This window comes from Natator depressus, chromosome 7, assembly GCF_965152275.1.
Source record: "Natator depressus isolate rNatDep1 chromosome 7, rNatDep2.hap1, whole genome shotgun sequence".
Taxonomy (NCBI): Eukaryota; Metazoa; Chordata; order Testudines; family Cheloniidae; genus Natator; species Natator depressus.
The window spans coordinates 28,344,483-28,366,075 of NC_134240.1; the positions used below are offsets into that span (position 1 = coordinate 28,344,483).

Sequence of the window (21,593 nt, forward strand, 5' to 3'; positions counted from 1 at the left end):
CACAAAAATTTGCACAGAAGCACAAAAATTTGCACAGAAGAAATTTTTTGAGCACACGACCTGTCAAAAATGAGAGGGAACATTGCCCTCCACACTCATTCCATGCTGGCAGAACAGGGAGTGTGTTTTTTACTGAGTAACCATGCCACGCATCTGCTGCCTGATATGCCTGGCAGATGGCGTGTCAGACATACTGTTATTGGGCCCTTCATTCGTTCCTACTTCTCTACCTCGGGCGATAAGCCAAGCAATTATTAGGCTGGATATCCACTCAATGGGTAACCCCCTGTTCCATATATGCTCCCAAAGATCAGCCAAAACTTCCTCACTAGTCTTAGGAGTTAAGTCACATTCTTCACCTGCTCATGGACACTTTAAGAATTTAATTTTTTGACAAAAAGCTATTTTTCCTACATAAATGAATATGATGCAAACTCTGCTACGGGCAGATTTCAGCCAGTAAAGACGTAAACTCACCAAACTTTCCTATGTATAGTAGTAAATGATGCATATACAGAGTACTCTGTCACTGCACTTCAAAGCACCTATTACTTTCCTGTTTTTTTGTTTAAGGACCAGTCATCAACACAGATCGGTCATGCATGTAGTGTCCAGCTTGATCTGTGAATCTGTAGCAAAATGTTTGGAATGTATTTTCAGCCCTTCCGCTTTATTTTTCTATTAAAAAACAGTAAAGTAGAAAGCTAGGATCAGGGAAATGTAACATAGACATGCATGACACTTACAAACCCAAATACAGTGGGCCAAATTCTGACAGGCCTTGCACACAGACATCTACTAGAAAAAAATCTCTGCTAGCAGCAGGAACCTGGGGTGGAAATTGGCCTCACCTATAGTCCTTCCTTTAAATCTTCATAATGAGCCCATTCCCCGGGCCCGCCATGACAGATGACAGTGATGCAGAGGGCATTTGGGGGGTCAGGTAGTATGAGCTGCTTTTTTATAGCTGTAGCCATAGCCCTGATCTTGCAATGATCTTGTACCCACCTGTTCACAGATCATTAATTCCCTTCCAGGAATAATTTGCCCAAAGGGTCTGTGAATAGAGGTCTGGCTGTCTGCCAGAATACAGATTTACAGGAGTTTTACTTCTTGCAGTGTGTGTATAGATATAGATATAGCTAGATACACACACACAACACACACTGCAAGAAGTAAAACTCCTGTAAATCTGTATATATATATATATATATATATATATATGCCTGTTTTGGGGACCCAGTTTCAAGATGGATGTTTTTTGTGTCATCATTTATAATATCTGAACTCTATACAGATACATCTTAAACAGGCAACTGTATATCCTTGCCCTATTTTGATGCAAATGAGGTATGAAATTCTTAGCATTTATGGCTCTGATGTCTTCATCTGATACTTCACTTTTTGGGCTGTCCATGTTCACACAGCAGGAAACACTGTGCTAATTCAGGCTTGGTTGGAGTTGACTTTTGTTGTTAGCTCCTTGAATGGTTTGAGGCCTCACATTACAGTGTCTGGGAGATTCCACTGGGATATAGCAAGTGGGTTAAAATTGAAATCTTCTGAACAATAGGGAGTGAGAATGTCTTGTTTTTCCAGCTTAAGCATGTTGTACTATAAATGGAGTTACACTTGGCCATGAACCTTGAATCAGCTGGTATCAGTCGGGGGTTTGTATGGTTGGAGACAGCAGAACAGAGGTGATTGAAATGACCAGTCACCTTCTGGCTAACTATGATCAAGTTCCCCACAGAAACTTCTTGAAGCAGATGTGCAGGTTGTGGACACATGCCAGCACATACACATTGCAGCCATCACAAGCTTTTATTATGCTAACTCCATCATCTCAAAGCATCAGGCGAGCTCTATCTTTGGCAATCTGCTCTTTTCCAAAAATGCCCACAGATGCCTCTGAAATAGCGGTTCCCATGTTAACAATTGCTTCTGAACATTTTCCTTCACATTTTCAACAAGACTATTTCGCAAAACATTGCAGAATGGGATCTGGTAATGAGACTCCAGTAGTTTTATGAGCCATCCAGAACATAAATGGTTAATGACTCAAATCTGGTCTATGACAGAACAATTAGCCCACTTTGTTAAGCTGTGTTGCCATGGCTCATGATTTTACCATGCATCTTGCAATATTCAGTGTTTTCTTAAAACCCCAGCTCAGATAGGCAAGTGATTATGTAAAAATCTCAGTTTCCATTTAAAAAGAGAAACTAAGTCCCTAGTCCTTGTGGTTGAAAAGAAAACCTGAAAAGATGATCCAAGTACACCCTAAAAGCTCAGAAACCAAGACAAATGACAAAGCATCCCAAATTTATTATTTCTCCAAAATCTCATGGTTTTAAAGTCAGCCTCCTGATTTTGTTTTGCATCTGACTCATGGTTTTTGAATGCTTAGGGTTGGCAATATAACTGGTCAAGAAAAAGGGGGCGGAGGGGTCAACAAAATATTTCAAAAAATTCCCCATATAATTTTGGCTTTCAAGATTTCAAAATTCATAAAGTTTTGACCAGTTTACTCCACTGACTTCACTGATGGTACAGAAAACAGAGTGGAGAACAAGGCCCTGTGTCTCCCTTTCTCATCAAAATGATGTTCCCAATTTTTAATGAAATTTTAATGAACTCCCTTTGAAGTGTAAGACTAGGGCAGCAGTTCTCAAACTGTGGGTTGGGACCCCAGAGTGGGTTGCAACCCCGTTTTAATGGGATCACCACGGCTGGCGTTAGACTTGCTGAGGCTCGGGGCTGAATCCAAAATCTGAGCCCCACTACCCAGGGTTGAAGCCCTCAAGCTTCGGGGCCCCTCAGGCTGGCAGGGCTTGGGCTTTGGCTCCCCAGCCTGGGATGGTGGGGTTTGGGCTTCCATCCCCCTTCCCAGGGTCATGTAGTAATTTTTGTTGTCAGAAGGGGGTCATGGTGCAATGAAGTTTGAGGAACCCTGGACTAGGGCCACCAATATGGTTCATTTCTTTAAGGTCCAGTCCAGATCCCAGAACTCCCATGAAAGTTGGAAAGTACCAGGGGCACAGACAACTTTCTTTATGGGGAAGTGGGGGTGGAGGAGGGGACTACAGTTAAAGAAATAATAGAATAATAGCTGTTGAATATAGTTTTAATGAATAGTTTTGTACCATGACTAAATTTGTCTACTTTTAATCAAGTGAGATAAGCAAGTTTCTCTTTCAAACTCAGCATTTCCTTTATTTATTAATACAATCCTTAAATTTTTTTGAGGGGGGAGAGGGGGATAAAGCTCCCATTAAGCCCCCAGTTGTCTTTGTCCCTGAATACAGGGAAGAAAATTGCTCCTGAGTGCATTGTGTGCAGTCTCACCACCCTGGCCATTTTCCTCCTTGATTCTCCTTGTTGGGCAGCTGGGAAGCAGAGCTACTTGCCAGTTGTAGACAAGAGCGGCTGCTTCTGACCTTGCCAGCTTGTATAGTTTGGGAGGGAATGGAAACTGGCAGAACAACAACGGTAGCAGGGTATGAAAACAGTTGCAAGTCAAGTGTGGCAGTGCAACTCCAGGACTTTCATGTTCAGTGGGCCAAATTCTGATCTCACTGTGGTGTAAATCTGGAGTGCATCTATTGAAGTTAAAGGAGTTAGTTACATCATCTTATAACACTGGTGTGAGATCAGAAGCAGGCCCAGCCAGTTTGGTTGCATATAGTGCATTGGGGGTTTAAATGAGTGTAGGGGATATGGAATGGATGTGAATTTAGAGAAGAAATAATTGAGAGTGTATAAAAGCTGGGTGTTAGCTGTCAGGGGTGTGTGAGGTTTTTGGAATCAGGCCCCATACATACAGGTTTGCTATTAACACAGGACTCCAAGGCATTTTGAAACTGAAAAGAGAAGGATTTTTTGTTAGCTGCAGCGGACTGTTTACATCAAACTTTTGTTTTTCAGCTCAAGGCAAGTTTGTTACAGGGAAGAGAATTAGGGCATTACCTCAATATTCACATGTCAAATGCAGCCTCTCTAGATGAACCATGTGGAGGTTTGAGTTGGCACAAGTTCCTCAAAATAAAATATTAGCTGGGTGGCTTCATGACGATGAGGTTAAACTCAGACATTAAAACACTTTATTAAAGGGGAATGTTTTTATGTGTACCAAGGTGGATCTGGATGAACATAGGTAGGTGGAAGATTAAAGCAGCCTGAAAAAGCCCTGGAGCTATAGGCACAGCCCGTGTTATATACTATGTTCTAATCCTCATGTCTGCTCGGACAGGTAATTGTTTTTTATTGTGTTTGGCACTTGCCCACCAATTCAATACCAATTATTTTTGACATTAGGTGAAATTCTGAGCTGTGCCTGCTGCAATAAAAGAAAAACAAGCTTTGAACAAGTTGGGCAAGTTGGACATGCAGAGGGCCAAATAGTGCTCTCAGTTCCACTGGTGTAAATCTGGAGTAAATTCACGGACTTCAGTGGAGTAACTCAGGATTTACAATGGGCGTTGCAGCTGTGCTGCTGTAGCCCCATACTGTAGACACCTACTATCATGACGGAAGGGGTTTTTCCATCACTGTAGTAAATCCACCCCCTTGTGAGGTGGTAGGTAGATCGATGGAAGAATTCTTCTGCTGACCTAGTGGCATCTACAATGCGGGTTAGGTTGCCTATCTAGGTTGCACAGGGTGTGAAATTTTTCACAGCCTGAGCAATGTAGCTAGGTCTACCTAAGCTCTAGGTCGAGACCAGGCCTCAGAGCAGAATTTGACCCAGGGTACTTAGCCCTACGTCATGGCTTATAAATTAATTCTATCTGTGGTGGAGAAGTAATTACGTCATTCACTGTGTCCTGTTTACTCTTCTTTGGTAACCATCATTCTTTTATTAAAGGGTAACTGGCAACAATAGCTGATTACATTTCCTCATCAAAAGAGCTGCATCTTTTTCAAGTGGGATGGGGATAGGTTGGAGGATGCTCATGTATTATTGTGTAGAGAGCTACACAAGCCAACCAAGACAGTTGCAAAATCTATCTACCTTAGATACTTATACAGCTCCCCCACCCTCACCCCCATTCCTGTAGTGCTGTAGATAAATCTCTGCATTAAGCATCTTCGCATAACTGTGTATCATTTTCATATGACTTAGTATTATGCCTCTTCATATAACCTTGTATTAAGTCTTTTCATATATAACCTCTATTTTCATATAACTTTATATCAAGTCCTTTGATATAGGAACTTTGTATCAAATCCTTGTCTAGAAACTTTGTACTGAGCCTTGGTATAATGTTATAGCCCCTAAGGATAGTTAAGGTAGAAGAAAAATGTCTTTTCGCTAGAAGTAGAACAAGATCTCCCCTCTTTTAATCAATTGCCCTGTTGAACGAGTAAGGCATGGAAGGCAAGCTCCTCCAGTTGGAGAGGGGATGGAAGCTGGACCCAAGAACAATAAAACTTGTCAAGTGGGCTCATTAAAGAAGATCAGACATATTGACGGCCTTGGGAGTTAGAAGCGAGAGCCCTCTTTTGAAAACACACTTTTTGAAAATAAATGTGGCAGCATTAAGACAACACCCAGAAGGAAGCGTCACAGATGACCAGCTGACACAGACACAGATTTTGCATTTGCATGAGAGGGAAGCTGCTATAAATGTGAGGTGTCTTGCAGAGGACCCCGGGTCTCATCTTGTCAACATCGGAGCAATAATATAATAACCACCATAAACAAGCTCATAAACAAGCACCCCCAATACAAATCATAATCAATAACTTAAGGTGTTTTTTTAATTTCAAATAACTGCATTATTTAGCAACCATTGTACTTCAGTTAGAAATGTAGGGAGGAATCTATAGCAGCATTAAATGTACCCCCTTGAGTGAAAGCTAGAGCAATGGTACAGCTTTACAGTACAATAGCTGTAACTATTTAATTTAATTGGTTAATTCTACCAGAATGCTATATATCAGTTTTAGTTTTTGAACAATGAAGACAACTAACAAAAGCAGCACCCTCAAGAAGCATGCATAACATACAGAAGTAAACACATGCTCCTATTGTTGCAACCTTTGTTCTCCCTTCCCTTTCCTCCCCTCCCATTCTCTGTGGCCCTCACTCTTTGTTACATCTTAGCTTCTAGGCAGGTTTAATAATTGTATTAAGATGATGTTGAAGTAAAAAGAAAACGGTACAGAGTTTAAGCATAGAAGTTTCTGGTTATCAGGGAATAATGTACAGATTATCACGGGGTGTGAAATTCGGTTTAGGAATGGGTGGCGTAAGGAATACATAATCTGCAATCTCCCTGGTTGGGTATTTAAACCCTTTCTTATGTGCTGAGTATTCACTCAGGCAAGCATTAGCTTTGATTTCACTGCAGCTATGCACGTGAGCAAGGGTTTACAGGATCATGTAAGAAGGCCCTGATGCTGAGAAGGCCTAGGCACACATAATTAACTTTACACATGTGAGCACACATAATTAACTTTACATGATGTGTACCATTCATGTGCATAAAATGAAGCACATGCCTAAATCCATATCCCTGGTTCTGCAAAGATTTATGTAATCTTTCAGCTGAGGAAATCAAAACAAACAAAATATTTTTGTTTGTAAGGTACCATGCACAACAATAGTGCATCAGTGAATAAATAAATAATTATAGAACTACAACAAAGAAGACAGAGGGGGTTGACGATGCTGATGATAACAACTTTGGGGGGGAAACGTTATCCTGTGTTGTTTAAAAGCCAGAAGGCTGCCTGCTGTATTAAGTTCACTTCCATCACAGACAATGAGTCCGATTCCCAAAGGTATTTAGGTGCCCAGCTTCCACTGGTTTTACTTAGTGACCCCGTTTGCAATGAATACAGCCTCTGAAAGCCACATATCCCAGAAACTGTCACAACTCCGACTCCCCGCCCGCAATAATGTAGCCACCCAGCTTGGACGCGGCCTGTAGGCGTCACTGTTACAAGGGAAAGTTGCCCGGACGCCGACGATGATAATAACTCAGCCCGCTGCCAGCTTCTTCCCTGAAGCAAGAATTCCTCCAAGAGGGCTGGGGCTGCCTTCCAGCTGGGCTGCCCTCGCTGTGCATTGTGGGACTCGTAGTCCTCAGAAGCCCGCGTGTGCTTGGAGCTGGGCGGGGGGCGGGACTACACGTCCCACAAGGCCCGGCGGGCAGCTGGCTAGCCGTTCCTTTTGAATGATTTCACTGCGCTCTGCCTGCCCAGCGAGTTTCGCAGCCGCAGCCCGCAGCAGGAGGCGGCAGGAGTCATGGTGTAAGGGGCCGGCTGGGGCGGGGGTGCAGCCAGGGGCCAGAGCGAACCGAGCGCCCTGCCCGTTTCATGGCAGTCGGGGGAGCGGGCAGCGCAGCAGCAGCGGGGCCAAGTTGTGCTCGCCGAGGGCGGCCCATGGCAGCCCAGCGGCTGCGGGGGTGTTAAGGGCGCTGCGTCCGTCCCGCTGCCCGGCTCGCCCCGCAGCCCCCCTCGCTGTGTTGCCCCGCCGGACGGGGACGGGCGGCGCCGCTCCCGGCCGGCCGCGATGGCTCTGGCCATGGAGGAGGAGGACTACGCCAAGCTGGTGATGGAGTCGGAGCCCGAGTGGCTGCGGAGCGAGCTCAAGCGGCTCTCCCAGGAGCTGGGCGAGACCACCCGGGAGAAGATCCAGGCGGCGGAGTACGGGCTGGCCGTGCTGGAGGAGAAGCAGCAGCTCAAGCAGCAGTACGAGGAGCTGGAGGCGGAGTACGAGACCATCCGCACGGAGATGGAGCAGCTGAAGGAGGTGAGCCGGCGGCCCGGGGCGGGGGGGGCCCGCCGGGACTGACTGCCCTGTGCCCGTCTGTTGGAGGGGGAGAGGGCAAGGCAGGGAGCGCGGGCGAGGAGCTGCGGCCCGTGAAGGGGGATCTGGAGACGCGGGGTGCCTCAGCCGCTGTCTGACCTTGGGCAAGGCCCCCTGAAACTTCGGGGGGCCACGCTAATCTCTGGGGTAACTCCGCTGCAAAGGCTGGAGTTACTCCTGGGAGGAATTTGGCCCATGTGTAAGGGGAGGCCAGTCATATATCCTGGGGCTGCAGCAAGGACTGATTCATTGCTGCAGAGCACCCTGACCTCTGCAGTGGGGAGGTGGCCCGGGAGCGCGGAGGATGCATTGCTACCGATGGATATTCTGGGCAGGCAAGTCTCTGTCTGGTCTGTGTCTGTGCGGGGCAGTAGCGATGTAATTCACCCTCCCCGGGAAGTCTGGCTTCAGCCTCACTGGAAAGCAGCTGATGCTGGCTGCATCTTGGCTTCTTCCAGCTCAAATGAAGAACATCATCATCACCATCGTCTCTAATGCAGTGCAGTGTCACAGCAAGATCCGGCATCCTCATGCTCCTCGTTGCTGGCGTCATGCTGTGCAGCCCTTTAAAGGGGCAGCTCAGCAATTCCTCTAAGACCCTGTGCCCTTCCAATGACATCTGCTGTGTCTTCTCTCAGCTGGGCGAGGTGCACAGGAAAGAGGATCCTTGCGATTAATACCCTGGAGATCAAGTGCCAGGCTGTCCTGTGGTGGTCATTGCAGGCGGAAGGGAATAATGGAAGTCTTAGACCATAATTCTGTTGTTTGCTGTATAATGGTACACAGTTCAGGGCCGTCCAGATAGCATTTCTAATATAAAACCCAGTTCCCTGAATTTTAAGGCTGCAATTTGATATTGGGATCAAGTTTTTTTTATCTCTCTCGCCTTTCCTGTCCCTCCAAATAGACACAGATTTTGAATTACATTATTTAATCTGGTTGCTTATAAAAGGGATATATATGGTGGTGAACTACGAGTTCCTTAATATTAAGTAGGTTTCTCCACCTAAGTACAAAGGTTATTGCTATTTTAAAATGGAAAAATTGTTGGTAGATAGTATTTATTAGGAGTAGGCCTGCTTATAAAAGGCTGAATTGCTGATATTTAAATACTGGCTACAGAGCATTCACAGGATCCTTTCTATACAGAGCTGATGGTTCTCTAGTAAATTAGCCTTATAATAAATACTCTGTAAAGACCAGCAAATGAATGGCTGCACAATATGTGTAGAAATGCCATACCCGGTGCCAAAGATCCATGTACTACCGAGCCATTTGACACACTATGTCGGCCATCCATGTCGGAACTTTGACGTGACATGGAGCTTCCTGGAAACAAAGTACAGAAATCAAATAATTGGCCTGAGCGAGCGTCAAAGTGTAAAGCAGCGGAATGTCAGCCTTGTTATTGCTGGCTTGTCAAACTCTTAGTACCAAATGCAGGCCCCTAAGCTTTGAAGACCCTCACCTCACAAGTGAATGGGCTGGGGAAGGGGAGATCCCCTTCCTCACCCCACCTTTCCCTGCTAATTGTTCGGGTGGAGATCATTTTCTGCAATAGTAGATTGGCAGGATAGCTTCACTTTACATTGGGATTATAGGGTAATTACATTGAGGATTTACTGCTTCTCCCCTACCACTCAACCAGGGGTGGGGGCAGCAGAGTATATTCTCCCCCCTCCCCCCCAGACAAAGGCCCTGGCAGTCTTTCAATCTTCAGCCTGCAGTGCTGAAACAACAATGTAGTTATGTTGATCTAAATTTGAAATGTAGATCAGGCTTTAGAAAACTTTCACTGATGTAACTGAGGGCTTGTCTACACAAAAACTGCATCCACAATAACCAGACTGGTGTTAATTCACACCTTTTGGGTATACTTACATTGCAACTAGACACCTGAGCCTTCTGACCTGGTCTCAGGCTGTGGGGCTGATTCATTGCAGTGTAGACTTCTGGGCCCTGGCTGGAGTCCAGGCTGTGGGACCCTCCCACCTCGCAGGGACGTAGAGCCCAGCCCCAACCTGGAAGTCTACACAGCACTGAAACCACCGGGCAGCCCAAGCCCCATGAGCCAGAGTTAGCTGGCATGGGCCAGCTGTGGGTTTTTCACTGTAGTGTAGACGTGCCCTTTGTTTCAGTGCAGGTCAGAATGTGTTTAAAACAAACCCCAGCTTAAGCTTTCTCCCAACAATATGGTTGCCGATTCTCTCCATATCTCAGTCTTGTCCACCCTTGACTCTTTTGCCCCCTTTCCCATTGCAAGGTCTGTCCTTCCAATCCCCTGGCTCACCCTCAATATCTGCTTGCTTCACTCCTGCTCTAATGCTGCAGAGCATCTCTGGCAAAAATCCCATGACCAGGCGTCTTTATTTCCTTGTGCTCCCCTCTCAGTCTGTCTGTATTTGTTTGTTATCGCTTGTCTTATACTTAGGCCTGGTCTACACCTAAAACAGGTCAATGTGGCTACATCGCTCAGGGCTGTGAAAAATTTCACATCCTGAGCGCTGTAGTTAGGACAGCCTAGCCCGCCCATTTAGATGTGGCTAGGTTGATGGAAGGATTCTTCCATCAACCCAGCTACCACCCCTTGGAAAGGTGGTTTGACCATTACCTATATTGCTGGAAAAACTCCTTCCAACACAACAAGCATCTACACTGTAGAGCCTACAGCAGGGTAGCTTCCGTGCTGCAGCAGTGTTGCCATAGCAGTTGTAGTGTAGACAGACACTTAGACTGTAAGGTCATTGGGGCAGAAATTGCCTTTTCTGTGTTTGTACAGTGCCTAGCACAGTGGGGTCCTGGTCCATGACTAGGGCTCCTAGGTGCTATGCTAATACAAATAATAATAAGCCAAAGTGAAAGTGGGCACTTAACCCGAAATAAGAGCGCTCGCACAGAGTTGTAGCAAACTATTAAAGTGTGTGTGTTAAAATTGATTTAGTTATTTTGGCAACACTTTCAGTATAGAATCCCTGTGTTGGTTTTAAACTGATTTAGACTTTGCTTACCCAAGAAAGTTACACAGCTTTAACCTAAGGTGTGAAGTTAAACTGTTTTAGTTAAACCAGCGCAAATCCCTGTGTGGCCACTTTTTTTAATTTCAGGTTTAATCTTTTTTTTTTTTTTTTTTAAATGGTTGTATCATTTGGAAATGGGTTTAAAAACTAAACCAAAATAAGCCACTCTTGCACTGAAAAAAGTGTTCACGTAGGGGTTTGCACCAGTCTGACTAAATAATTTGAAAAACTATTTAATTTGAACTGATGCAGTTTTCCCTTTTAGACAGACAAAGCCTCATTTTGGTTGATTTGGAATCATTTTAAGTTAACTAGAAATAAGCTGATTAAGGAAGTGCAGTTTAAACTGATGTAAATGTGTCTATGTGTCAAACAGGGGTTTGTACGAGTGTAACCAAGTCACTTTTAAACTGATTTACTTACACTGCTGCAAGTTTTCTAGTATTGCTCAGCCCTCAAAAACATAAATTCTAGGTGTAGGTCAAGATGCCACTGTGAGGCCTTGTGAAGAGGATGGAGCCATATGGAGTAGTGTGTGGAACAAACACTTCCTCCTTTTTTTTCACCCTTGTGGCCTCCCTCATCCCCAGGGAATAATAAAAATAATAATAATCCCTCACTCTTCTGTATTGCTTTTCATCAGTAGACATCAAAGCACTTGACAAAGGAGGTAAGCATCATTATCCCTATTTTACAGATGGGGGCGGGGAAACTGAGGCATTGAGAAATAAAGTGAATTGCCCAAAATCACCCAGCAATCCAGTGTTCAAAATAGGAGTAGAACCCATGCCTCCTGAGTCCCAGTGCAGTGCTCTAGCCACTAGGACACACTGCCTATGACTATGGGATGCTGTGTCTTCAAAATGGAAAAAGATAGGAAATTAACCTTTTTCTCCCCCTAAAGCTAGAATGCCTCAAAAATGAAGACAACTTAAAGTCACAGGTCAGCAATTATTCACTCCCATGGATTTTCTCCTGCCTTTGATATTCAGCAGGATTTTGCTGTGTGTGTGTCCTGTTATAACTATCTCATAGATTCATAGATATTAAGGTCAGAAGGGACCATTATGATCATCTAGTCTGACCTCCTGCACAACGCAGGCCACAGAATCTCACCCACCCACTCCTGCGAAAAACCTCTCACCTATGTCTGAGCTGTTGAAGTCCTCAAATTGTGGTTTAAAGACTTCAAGGAGCAGAGAATCCTCCAGCAAGTGACCCGTGCCCCATGCTACAGAGGAAGGCAAAAAACCTCCAGGGCCACTTCCAATCTGCCCTGGAGGAAAATTCCTTCCCGACCCCAAGTATGGTGATCAGCTAAACCCTGAGCATATGGGCGAGATTCACCAGCCAGATACCCAGGAAAGAATTCTCTGTAGTAACTCAGATCCCACCCCATCTAACATCCCATCACAGGCCATTGGGCCTATTTACCATGAATATTTAAAGATCAGTTAATTGCCAAAATCATGTTATCCCATCATACCATCTCCTCCATAAACTTATCGAGTTTAATCTTAAAGCCAGATAGGTCTTTTGCCCCCACTGCTTCCCTTGGAAGGCTATTCCAAAACTTCACTCCTCTGATGGTTAGAAACCTTCATCTAATTTCAAGTCTAAACTTCCCAGTGACCAGTTTATATCCATTTGTTCTTGTGTCCACATTGGGTACTCCTACCCTTCCACGTAAACAATCCTAGGAGCAGCTCAAGTACCCTGCTGAATCCCCTAGTCCAGTGGTTCTCAACTCTGGTCCACCGCTTGTTCAGGGAAAGCCCTTGGCACGCCGGGCCGATTTGTTTACCTGCCACATCTGCAGGTTCGGTCAATCACGGCTCCCACTGGTTGCGGTTTGCCGCTCCAGGTCAATGGGGGCTGCGGGAAGGGCGGCCAGCATGTCCCTTGGCCCACGCCACTTTCTGCAGCCCCCATTGGCCTGGAGTGGCGAACCGCGGCCAGTGGGAGCTGCGATCGGCTGAACCTGTGGACGCGGCAGGTAAACAAACCCGCAAACAAACCGGCCTGGCGTGCCAGGGGCTTTCCCTCAACAAGCGATGGACCAGAGTTGAGAACCACTGCCCTAGTCAGATCAAGCAGGGACAATACGTAGTTCCTCTGGCTCCCTCATGACATTATGAAGGAGTCTGGGCTTCATTAGGATCTACTAAACCTTAGCAAAAAGAAAAGGAGTACTGATTTAGCCATCTTAAACCTTAGCAGATGCACACTGGGCATTCTCAGAAGGGACTTCCCCCTTATCCGTTTATGTAACTTTTATTTTAAAACATTGTTTTTCCAGACTTAGCCAAGAAACATTCACACACAAGATCTGCCACATATTAAGCTCTGAAGCTTGTGCTAGAGTAAAGCAGGGACCTTGGTGGCAGACAATTTGCTCAGAGTGGGAGTGATCTGTCAGGGGTGGCCGTTTAACAAACTGGGAATGAAACTCAGGAGTCCTGCCTTCTAGTCTCCTGCTCTAACCACAGCCCCATGCTGCTTTTAAAACGCATCAAACCAATGATTTATTCCACCATGCGTTAGTGTTAATTATGTTATAGTCGCGCCGAGAGATCTGGGACCCCATTGTAATAGGTGCTGTGCAAACACATACGGCAAGATCCATGCTTTCAATAGGCTATAATTTAAGAGGACAGAACTATCCCTGTAAATTGGCTGTGTGCAGGGGAGTGCGGGGAGGAAGGGATTCTTTACTGGCCCTGCCCAAGCTACAAGCTTCTCGGTTGCAGCTCCTGTAGCATCAGAGCTTCAGTAGCACTGGTGGGCCAGCATGCCCCACCACCATCGTCGCAGGGTGCTAATATGACTGGAGTTGCATAGTTACTTCTCCATCAGTTCTATTCCCCAAGCTCCTCTACAACAGAGTGCTGGTTACACCCACAGATCCGTGCTCCAGATTATGCAAGGGATGACCTCCAACATTTGGACCTCAAGCCTTCTCTTGGCTCTCTCTGCCCCTTGTAGAGCACCTGCTTTGAGCTGAGGGCCCTTGGTGAAGCATGGAATTCCTCTCATGCATGCCAATTTTGTGAGTGTGGTGAGATCTATCTTTATCTCACACGTCTTTATGTTAATTTGTGCTGCATTTCCCACTGATCCATTGTTTCATTTGCATTTATTGTCACCTAAGGGAATTAGGTACAGGTCATCTTCACTGATGAATGTAATGATTAGTGAGGGTGGAGGTAACCTATGATCTAGATTCTGTAAAGTGGAATCCATTTCAAACTTTCATTATGCAGTTATAGCACAGAATGTGATTTATTTCCTCAGGGATTTCATGAGGGTGGGAAAAAAAGGTAGCTAGATCTCTTGCAGTTAAGTGTTGTGTCACATTTTAATGCAACACAAGGTGAAGTAATGAAAGGGCACTTTCATAGACTTTTTACTACATTGGGATTTGATCCTGCAAACTGTTGTATGCAACAAAGCTAGTTGCATAAGTAACACGGGGTCCCTGCATGAGCGGGGACTACTCATACAACTGAAGGTTTGCAGGATCAACCCTGGTTACAAAAGTGGCTGTCTGGAGAGTCTGATTATTGGCAGTCTGGGTGATTTGTGGGAGAATGTGGCTTGGAATGTTCACTTGAAAAGCTGATATCTGCTCAGTATGGTACTTTGAGCCGTGTTTGAGATGTCCGTTAGATTTACAGCTATCTATAAATTCAAATATGAAACTGGATGCCGTCCAAAGCTGCTTTTTGATTGGCTGGCAAGGCCACTTCAGGGGGGTTAGATCCATGTTTAAATCTCTCAGCAAACACGGGCATGATTATAGAAATAAAGAATTCATAATATAATGTAGATGTGCAGTAGCAAAAAAAATATATATGAAATGGTGTGGCTGTCCTAAAAACCTTGCAGTCTAAAAGCATGTGCAGATACAGCACAATTGATCTGCACTGTACTAAATATGTGAGGTGGTTTTAAGAAAAAAAAAAAGTGTTAGGGCAAAGGGGGAAAGAAAAACAGGAATTGTCTTTTATTTCCTATTTGATATTTTCTAGATTATGCTATACATGTCATAATAATATAAAGCCTGCATTGATTTTCCCTAAGACTTTTTTCCTTTATCTAGCAACTTGCAATTGCCTTCTCAACAGTGCATCAGATGCACCTGGAATAATTTCGGCTTAGCTTATACAATTCAAACATAAGGTGAAAGGGGCTCATCTCTGTTGGAAGTAGTAATGTGTGTAGTAGCCAGGCACAGGCACCAAGGAACTAGATAGATCCTATCTCAGTTTTAATATTCTGGCTGTGCAGGGAGGGGGAGAGAGGGAGGCAGGAAACAAGGGAAAATTGAGAAATAAATCCCTGTTGTTTAATTTGAAGACCTGTTTGAAAATAACCAAGGAGTTTTTTCTTTCTTTTATGAGGGTTTTCTGCATTTTCTTTTCTGTTCTTTCTTTCTCTCTCTCTGTTATGAACTTTCTGGCTAAGTGGAGGTACATAATCCAAAAGTGTGCTCTCAGATATATTTAGAAGCTTTCTTGTTTAAATCAAATATAAACCTAAGCAGACATAATATATTAGCATCAAGATAATGCCGGGCAGGTGCTAGTACTTGGTTAATATGTGCCCGGAGTATCTGAAGATCAGACTATCGGCTTCATGCTGCGAAACACAGCCGAAGTGTGTGTTAATGTACCACTGAAACACAACTTGCCCTGGCTCAATATGATTATTGATGTAAGTTTTGCATTGTGTATTTTAATACAGTTAGCTATAAAATATTGATTTGGGTACATGAAAACTAATCCAGACCTGTTTTAACATTTTGATTAAATATAAGTTCAGAAGAGCAGGAGAGACCTTTCTCTTTACTGACTCAAATACACTTGTTTGAATTGGAATAAAGTGACTGCTGAAATAATAACTAGCGTTTTTCCTCAGGAGTTCTCAAAGCACTTAAGAGAGGATGTCATTATCATTATCTCTATTTTATACATGGGGAAAGGAAACTGAGGTACAAGGAGGTGATGTGACTTGCCCAAGGTTACACAGTAGGCCAGTGGCAAAGCCAGGAGTAGAACTCAGGACTCTGAAGTCCCTGTCCAGGTCTCTAGCCACTAGGCCACCCTTTAATAGAATTATGAGCTTCTCCATCTATTTATCTTAAGGTTCTGGGTAACTTCCTCCTGTCCTCCCACAAAATGTTTAAACTAATACTGATCGGGTGCCAAAAACACAAAGAGGGAACTTTGTTTTAAGAAGATTAAAGGAAAAAAAGCCACTCACAGGATTACATTCAGCTGTATAATGCTGTTAAAACCTCAGGAATTGTATGTAAGTAAAAGGAATTCTTTCTACTGATTACTTAAATAGTTGACCTTTTGTTTTGAAATGAAGACTTAGTGTTGGTCAGAGTCAGATCTTGGTTACGCTGTCATAAATCCAGAATCAATTCAACTCTACAGATTTACACTGTGTAGCTAAGATCAGAGTCTGGCACTTCATCTACTAGTAAAAAAGTTTATATTTTTGTACATATTCTCTTCATAGATCTAGTGAGCTGGTTATAGGCTAAGGAGTGGTTGTGACCGGGGTCCCAGTGGGAGCCAGCTGTGGTCACTCAATTAGAGTGAACTGCAAAGAATGGGGCAGCCAGACCCCAAAAAGCTGGTGGATATTCCAGTACTTAGATTTACCAAACCAGCGTAAAACAGCTTCTTTATTACCTTACTGGTTACTCAGAAGTCCAAACAACACCGTTCCCTTTGTGATCCAGCCTCAGGCCTCCATCCAGGTACCTAAGTCAAATATGATGATTTCTGAAAATCTTATTTCATCCCATAAAAGAACAGGTTCTACCAATCCCAAAGGATAGGACACATTATGTCCCAAGTTATTGAATGTTCCAGATGTTACCCAAATACACGCTACAGCCAATTCTTATTAACTAAGCTAAAATTTATTAAAAAACAAAAGAGAGAGAGTATGGTTAAAAGATCAACATACATACAGACATGAGCTCAATTCATTGAGGTTCAGATTCATTGGAGAGATGGTGAGCTTTGTAGTTGCAAAGAGTTCTTTCAGAAATAGCACATAGGTTATAGTCCAATGTCCAAATCTCACATTCAGGATGTACCAGTATAACTGGGACCTCAGGCTTGTAACTCAAACTTCTCCTGATGAAGTCTAAGCAGATCTGAGATGACAGAATCAGGACCCAAGGATCTTTTATACGATTTCATGTCGTCTTTGACAAGTTGGGAGTTCCTCCAGGAACAAAAGGTAATTAAGATGATTTGGAAGGAGGTCCATCACCAGGAGTTAGCTATATGAATTAACATAAGGCAATTTGCTTGTTCCTCCACCAGTCACAGTACATTTCAAAGACAGATGAATACCAAGATATCTTGTGTTTACAATTCATTCAAATGCTAGGATGTTCTTTTGATCTCTGAACTCTCAGAATTCAGCATAGATAGGGACTGTTGATTACATTGACAGGTTTCAGAGTAGCAGCCATGTTAGTCTGTATTCGCAAAAAGAAAAGAAGTACTTGTGGCACCTTAGAGACTAACCAATTTATGTGAGCATAAGCTTTCATGAGTTACAGCTCACTTCATCGGATGCATCAAATAAATTGGTTAGTCTCTAAGGTGCCACAAGTACTCCTTTTCTTTTTGTTGATTACATTGTTGACCCTACTCCTCTGTGTGTGTGTGTATGTGTGTGTATATGTATGTGTATATATATATAAAAAATTTAAATACACAAAAACACAAATATTATCTCCCCACATTTCTTTTGAGGGTTATTTATTTTGCAGGATGTTTAACCCTTTCTGGCCATGCATCACAGTGGTGTATTTGGGATATAGGGAGAGAATAGAATCCCTGTTCATAGTAAGCGTGAGATTGAAAACTCATTTTGAGGAGACAAAAATCTTTTCTTATACTTATTACACTAAGACCAGCTGACTCCAAGGAAATTGGCTGCTTCTCTGTTTTTGACATGGCACAGTCTGGCTCAGAGGTGGGCAAACTACGGCCTGCAGGCCGGATCCAGCCCATCAGGGCTTTGGATCCAGCCCCTGGCATTGTCCCCCATGGTGCCGCAGCCCCCGCACCACTCTCAGAAGCGGCTGGCACTACGTCCCTGGGGCCCAGGGAGGGGAGGGACGGAGGGCTCCGTGCGTTGCCCTTGCCTCCAGGCGCCACCCCCCACAGCTCCCATTGGCCGGGAATGGGGAACCGCAGCCAATGGGAGCTTTGGGGCAGGTACCTGGATGCGTGGCAAGGACAGTGCGTGGAGACCAGTGCCCCCCACCTCCAGGAACCACGCAGGGACATGGTGTGAACTGCTTCCTGGAGTGGCGTGGCATGGGGCCAGGGCAGGCATGCAGGGAGCCTGCCCTGGCCCTGGTGTGTGCCGCTGCCACCCCGGAGTCGTTTTAGGTAAGTGGTGCCGGGCCGGAGCCTGAACCCCTCCTGCACCCCGCCCCCTCAACTCCCTGCCCTAAGCCCCCTGCCTGAACCTCGCACCTCTCCTGCACCCCAACTCCCTGCCCTGAGCCCCCTGCCACATCCTGCACCCAACTCCCTGCCCTGAGCCCTCTCATACACTCTGCACCCCTCCTCTGCCCCAATCCCTTGCCCTGAGCCCATTCCTGCACACCACACCCTCTCCCACACCCCACATTCCCTCCCTCCCGCACCCCAACTCCCTGCCCCAGCCCTGCATACAATTTCCTCACCAAGATGTGGCTCTTGGCCCAAAAACTTTGCCCAGCCCTGGTCTAGCTGAAGGGACACCTGCCATTGTCATGATAGTTCTGGAAAAACGATTTCTCTTGCACGTCCTTCTTTAAGGAGACGCCCAGAAAAAAAAAGGTCCCTTAAAGTTATGCATGCCAATTCTTGCTGTGCTTCAGGTGGTAACCAGTTAGGCTGCCTGTTGCAGAAGCCTTCAGTTTCAATAAACTGCTCACATTCTTTGGATTAAGCTTTTAAAGTCAGAAACAGTTCTCTTCCCTCTGTGGTAAACTGGAAGATCCCTCATCTACACTTACATACGTTCTTGTTCGCAGTGTTGCTGTAGCCCTGTGGGTCCCAGGATATTAGAGAGACAAGGTGGGTGAGGTTAGTATCTTATATTGGATCGTCATCTGCTAGCGAAAGAGACAAGCTTTCAAGTTACACGGAGCTCTTCTTCAGGTCTGTGTAGCTCCAAAGCTGCTTTCTCTCTCTCTCCCCAACAGAAGATGGTCCAATAAAAGTTATTACCTTGCCCACCTTGTCACTATTATATGAAGGGTCATCATTTTCGTCTTTCTGAGCAATTTCTCCAGAACATAATTCACTACCACATAAGCCATGTCCACAATATGGGTGCCACAGCTACCACGCAGCAGCTGTGCTGCTGCAGTGTAGATCCGTCCTACATCGATGGAAGGGGTTTTTATGTTGATGTAGGTAACCTACCCCTCTGAGCAGCGGTAGCTAGGTTAATGGAAGAATTCCTCCATTGGCCTAGCCATATCTACACCAGGGGTTTGGCTGACTTAACTCTGACGCTCAAGTGTATGAATTTTTCACACCCCTGAGCAATGTAGCTGGATTGATCTAAATGTTAAGTGTAGACCAGGCCTTAGGGCTAGTGTACACTGGCAATGTTAAAATGCTTCCGCGGCAGTGCTTTAATGTGTCTTGTGTGGTCACGGAAGAGCGCTGGGAGAGAGCTCCTCCAGCGCTCTTAAAAAACCCACCTCCACGAGGGGCGTAGCTACCCGCGCTCCCAGCACTGGTGCACTGTCTACACTGGTGCTTTACAGCGCTGAAACTTGCTGCTCTCAGGGGGGGTGTTTTTCTGAGCGAGAAAGTTGCAGCGCTGTAAAGTTCCAGTGTAGACAAGCCCTTAGTAATTGCTGAAAATGTCTAGCTGAGTAGGGCGGATCTTTGGGAGGAGTCAGACTGTTAATTTAAAAAAAAAAAAAAAAAAACCAGTTTGGAGAGGATGGATGTGAGGGAAAAGTGCAGATTATTGTTTTAGTGGCTGTTGGGTTGGTTTTGATTTTTGTTGGCCTACCTGGTCAGCAGTCCCATCTGAAAGGTTTGACTTTCTGCACTTCAATGATGTATTTAATTTAGTAAAATGGATCCACGCTCCGACCCAAAACAAAGTCTAAAAAAGAAAAACAAAACTTGTCAGCCCAGCAATATAGAGTTTGGTGCCTACGTGTTATGTCAGAGTAAAAGTGTGCGGGGCTGCTCCAAATCCTGCTCACCTTTACTTCAGTGGGAATATTTGTATATGAGTAGAATTTGTCTCACTCTCTTATGAGAGAGTTGCACTGAATCGTTGAATCTTCTGGTGGGATCATTGTCCAAGTAGATATGTTCTTTGCTTTGGTTTAACACTCTCTCGTCAGATGAGCAATAATTTATTATTCTCCGTGTAATAGTCACATTACAGGAGCATCCAGAAGCTCCGAACAGTGCTGGGTTTCCATTATGCTAGGTGCTGTGGGAACTCACAGTCGCTGCCCCCAAAGAGTTTGCAGTCTACAAAGGGTAAAATTATGCTCTTCTCTTCAAGCAAAGAGGTAACACAATGGTGTAGATATGAGCCCAAAATAGCTGCCGTAAGGGGGAGTGGAATCTAACGTGGCATCCCCAAGCGCCACATGGGGACACTTCATGGCTGATTGAGGATGGGGGTGGGGAAAGAGGAGAGGGCAAATACTCCCTATGCAGCACCATAGAATCCAGATTTGACAGGGCCCATGGGAATTAATACTGTCAGCATTAAGTGCTCCTCACCTTACCCTTTCTTGGTGAGGGAGGGTTGTTGGGGAAAGCTTGGTGTAGGTATGGGTGTTCTTTTACAAGCAGCTCCACTGGAGGGGCTGGATAAACCAGGGGGAAACAGCAAGGGGCTGGTGGATGCCTCCCTGATGTACAAGATTTTTGTTGTGGAGTTTTGGATATCCACCTATTTTGTGGCTTGTACTCCCTCTGTGATCAGTCAAACCCTGGCCGTCCTTAATGCTGAAATGTCTGGAAACAGACTAATGCAGAACTGCTCTCCTGATCCTTGTGTGGATTTCTCTGTGGCGGGGGATATGAGTGAGCCTTCAGCTTCTTCCCTCTGAGTCACAGCTTTTAATTACTGCTTGAACAGCTGCTGCTGGGCCGAATTCACTGCTTGTGCGGCTCCATTGATTTCAGGGGTTTTGCACCAGGTTAAATTTATCCTAATGAAAATATGAGCCTTTAATTTTAATCTTTAAGTAAATTCTAGTGATTTGGAAAGTGTCCCTTTTTTAAGAACAGTGGTGAGTGGGAGAAGGCGGGGGAGCTGTTCAATGCACTGGAGTTAATAGGTTCACCATTTCCTTTCCCACTCTACTGTATGTGAGGTTATGACTAATCTGTAGCACTGCGGGGCCATAAGACGACTTCCAGTGGGTGATTCATGCTCCAGGCATTTCATTTGCTTTTTCTTTCTCAGTATGCAGAGAATTGTTTGTTCAGAGTTGGTAACTGAGCAACAGTGGAATATAACATGTATTTGAAATATGATCCATAAATCCTTAACAGAGGGAAGTGACATATATAAATAAACTTTGCCATCCAAATGAATGTCAGAGCCTCATATGATCCAGATAGGAAAAAAGTCAAAGTTTCAAACGTAATAACCGGGAAATATATAACTGCTTTGATATCTTTCTGGCCTCCATTTCTCCTTCCACATGCCCTCCCCCCTACACAGATACTTTG

General features: G+C 44.8%; 1 protein-coding gene across 2 annotated transcripts in view; it reads left to right on the forward strand.

Moving 5' to 3' along the window:
• The first annotated feature begins 7,385 nt into the window (after positions 1 to 7,385).
• BICD2 (BICD cargo adaptor 2) overlaps positions 7,386 to 21,593 on the forward strand; it is a 153,934-nt gene continuing 139,726 nt past the window's right edge. Inside the window, exon 1 of one of the 2 annotated variants that reach the window (XM_074957791.1) lies at positions 7,386 to 7,762. In XM_074957791.1, the coding sequence (XP_074813892.1) occupies positions 7,523 to 7,762 (240 nt within the window). In that variant the 5' untranslated portion in view covers positions 7,386 to 7,522. The remainder of the gene's footprint in view (positions 7,763 to 21,593) is intronic. The other variant, XM_074957792.1, reaches the window with a different exon arrangement.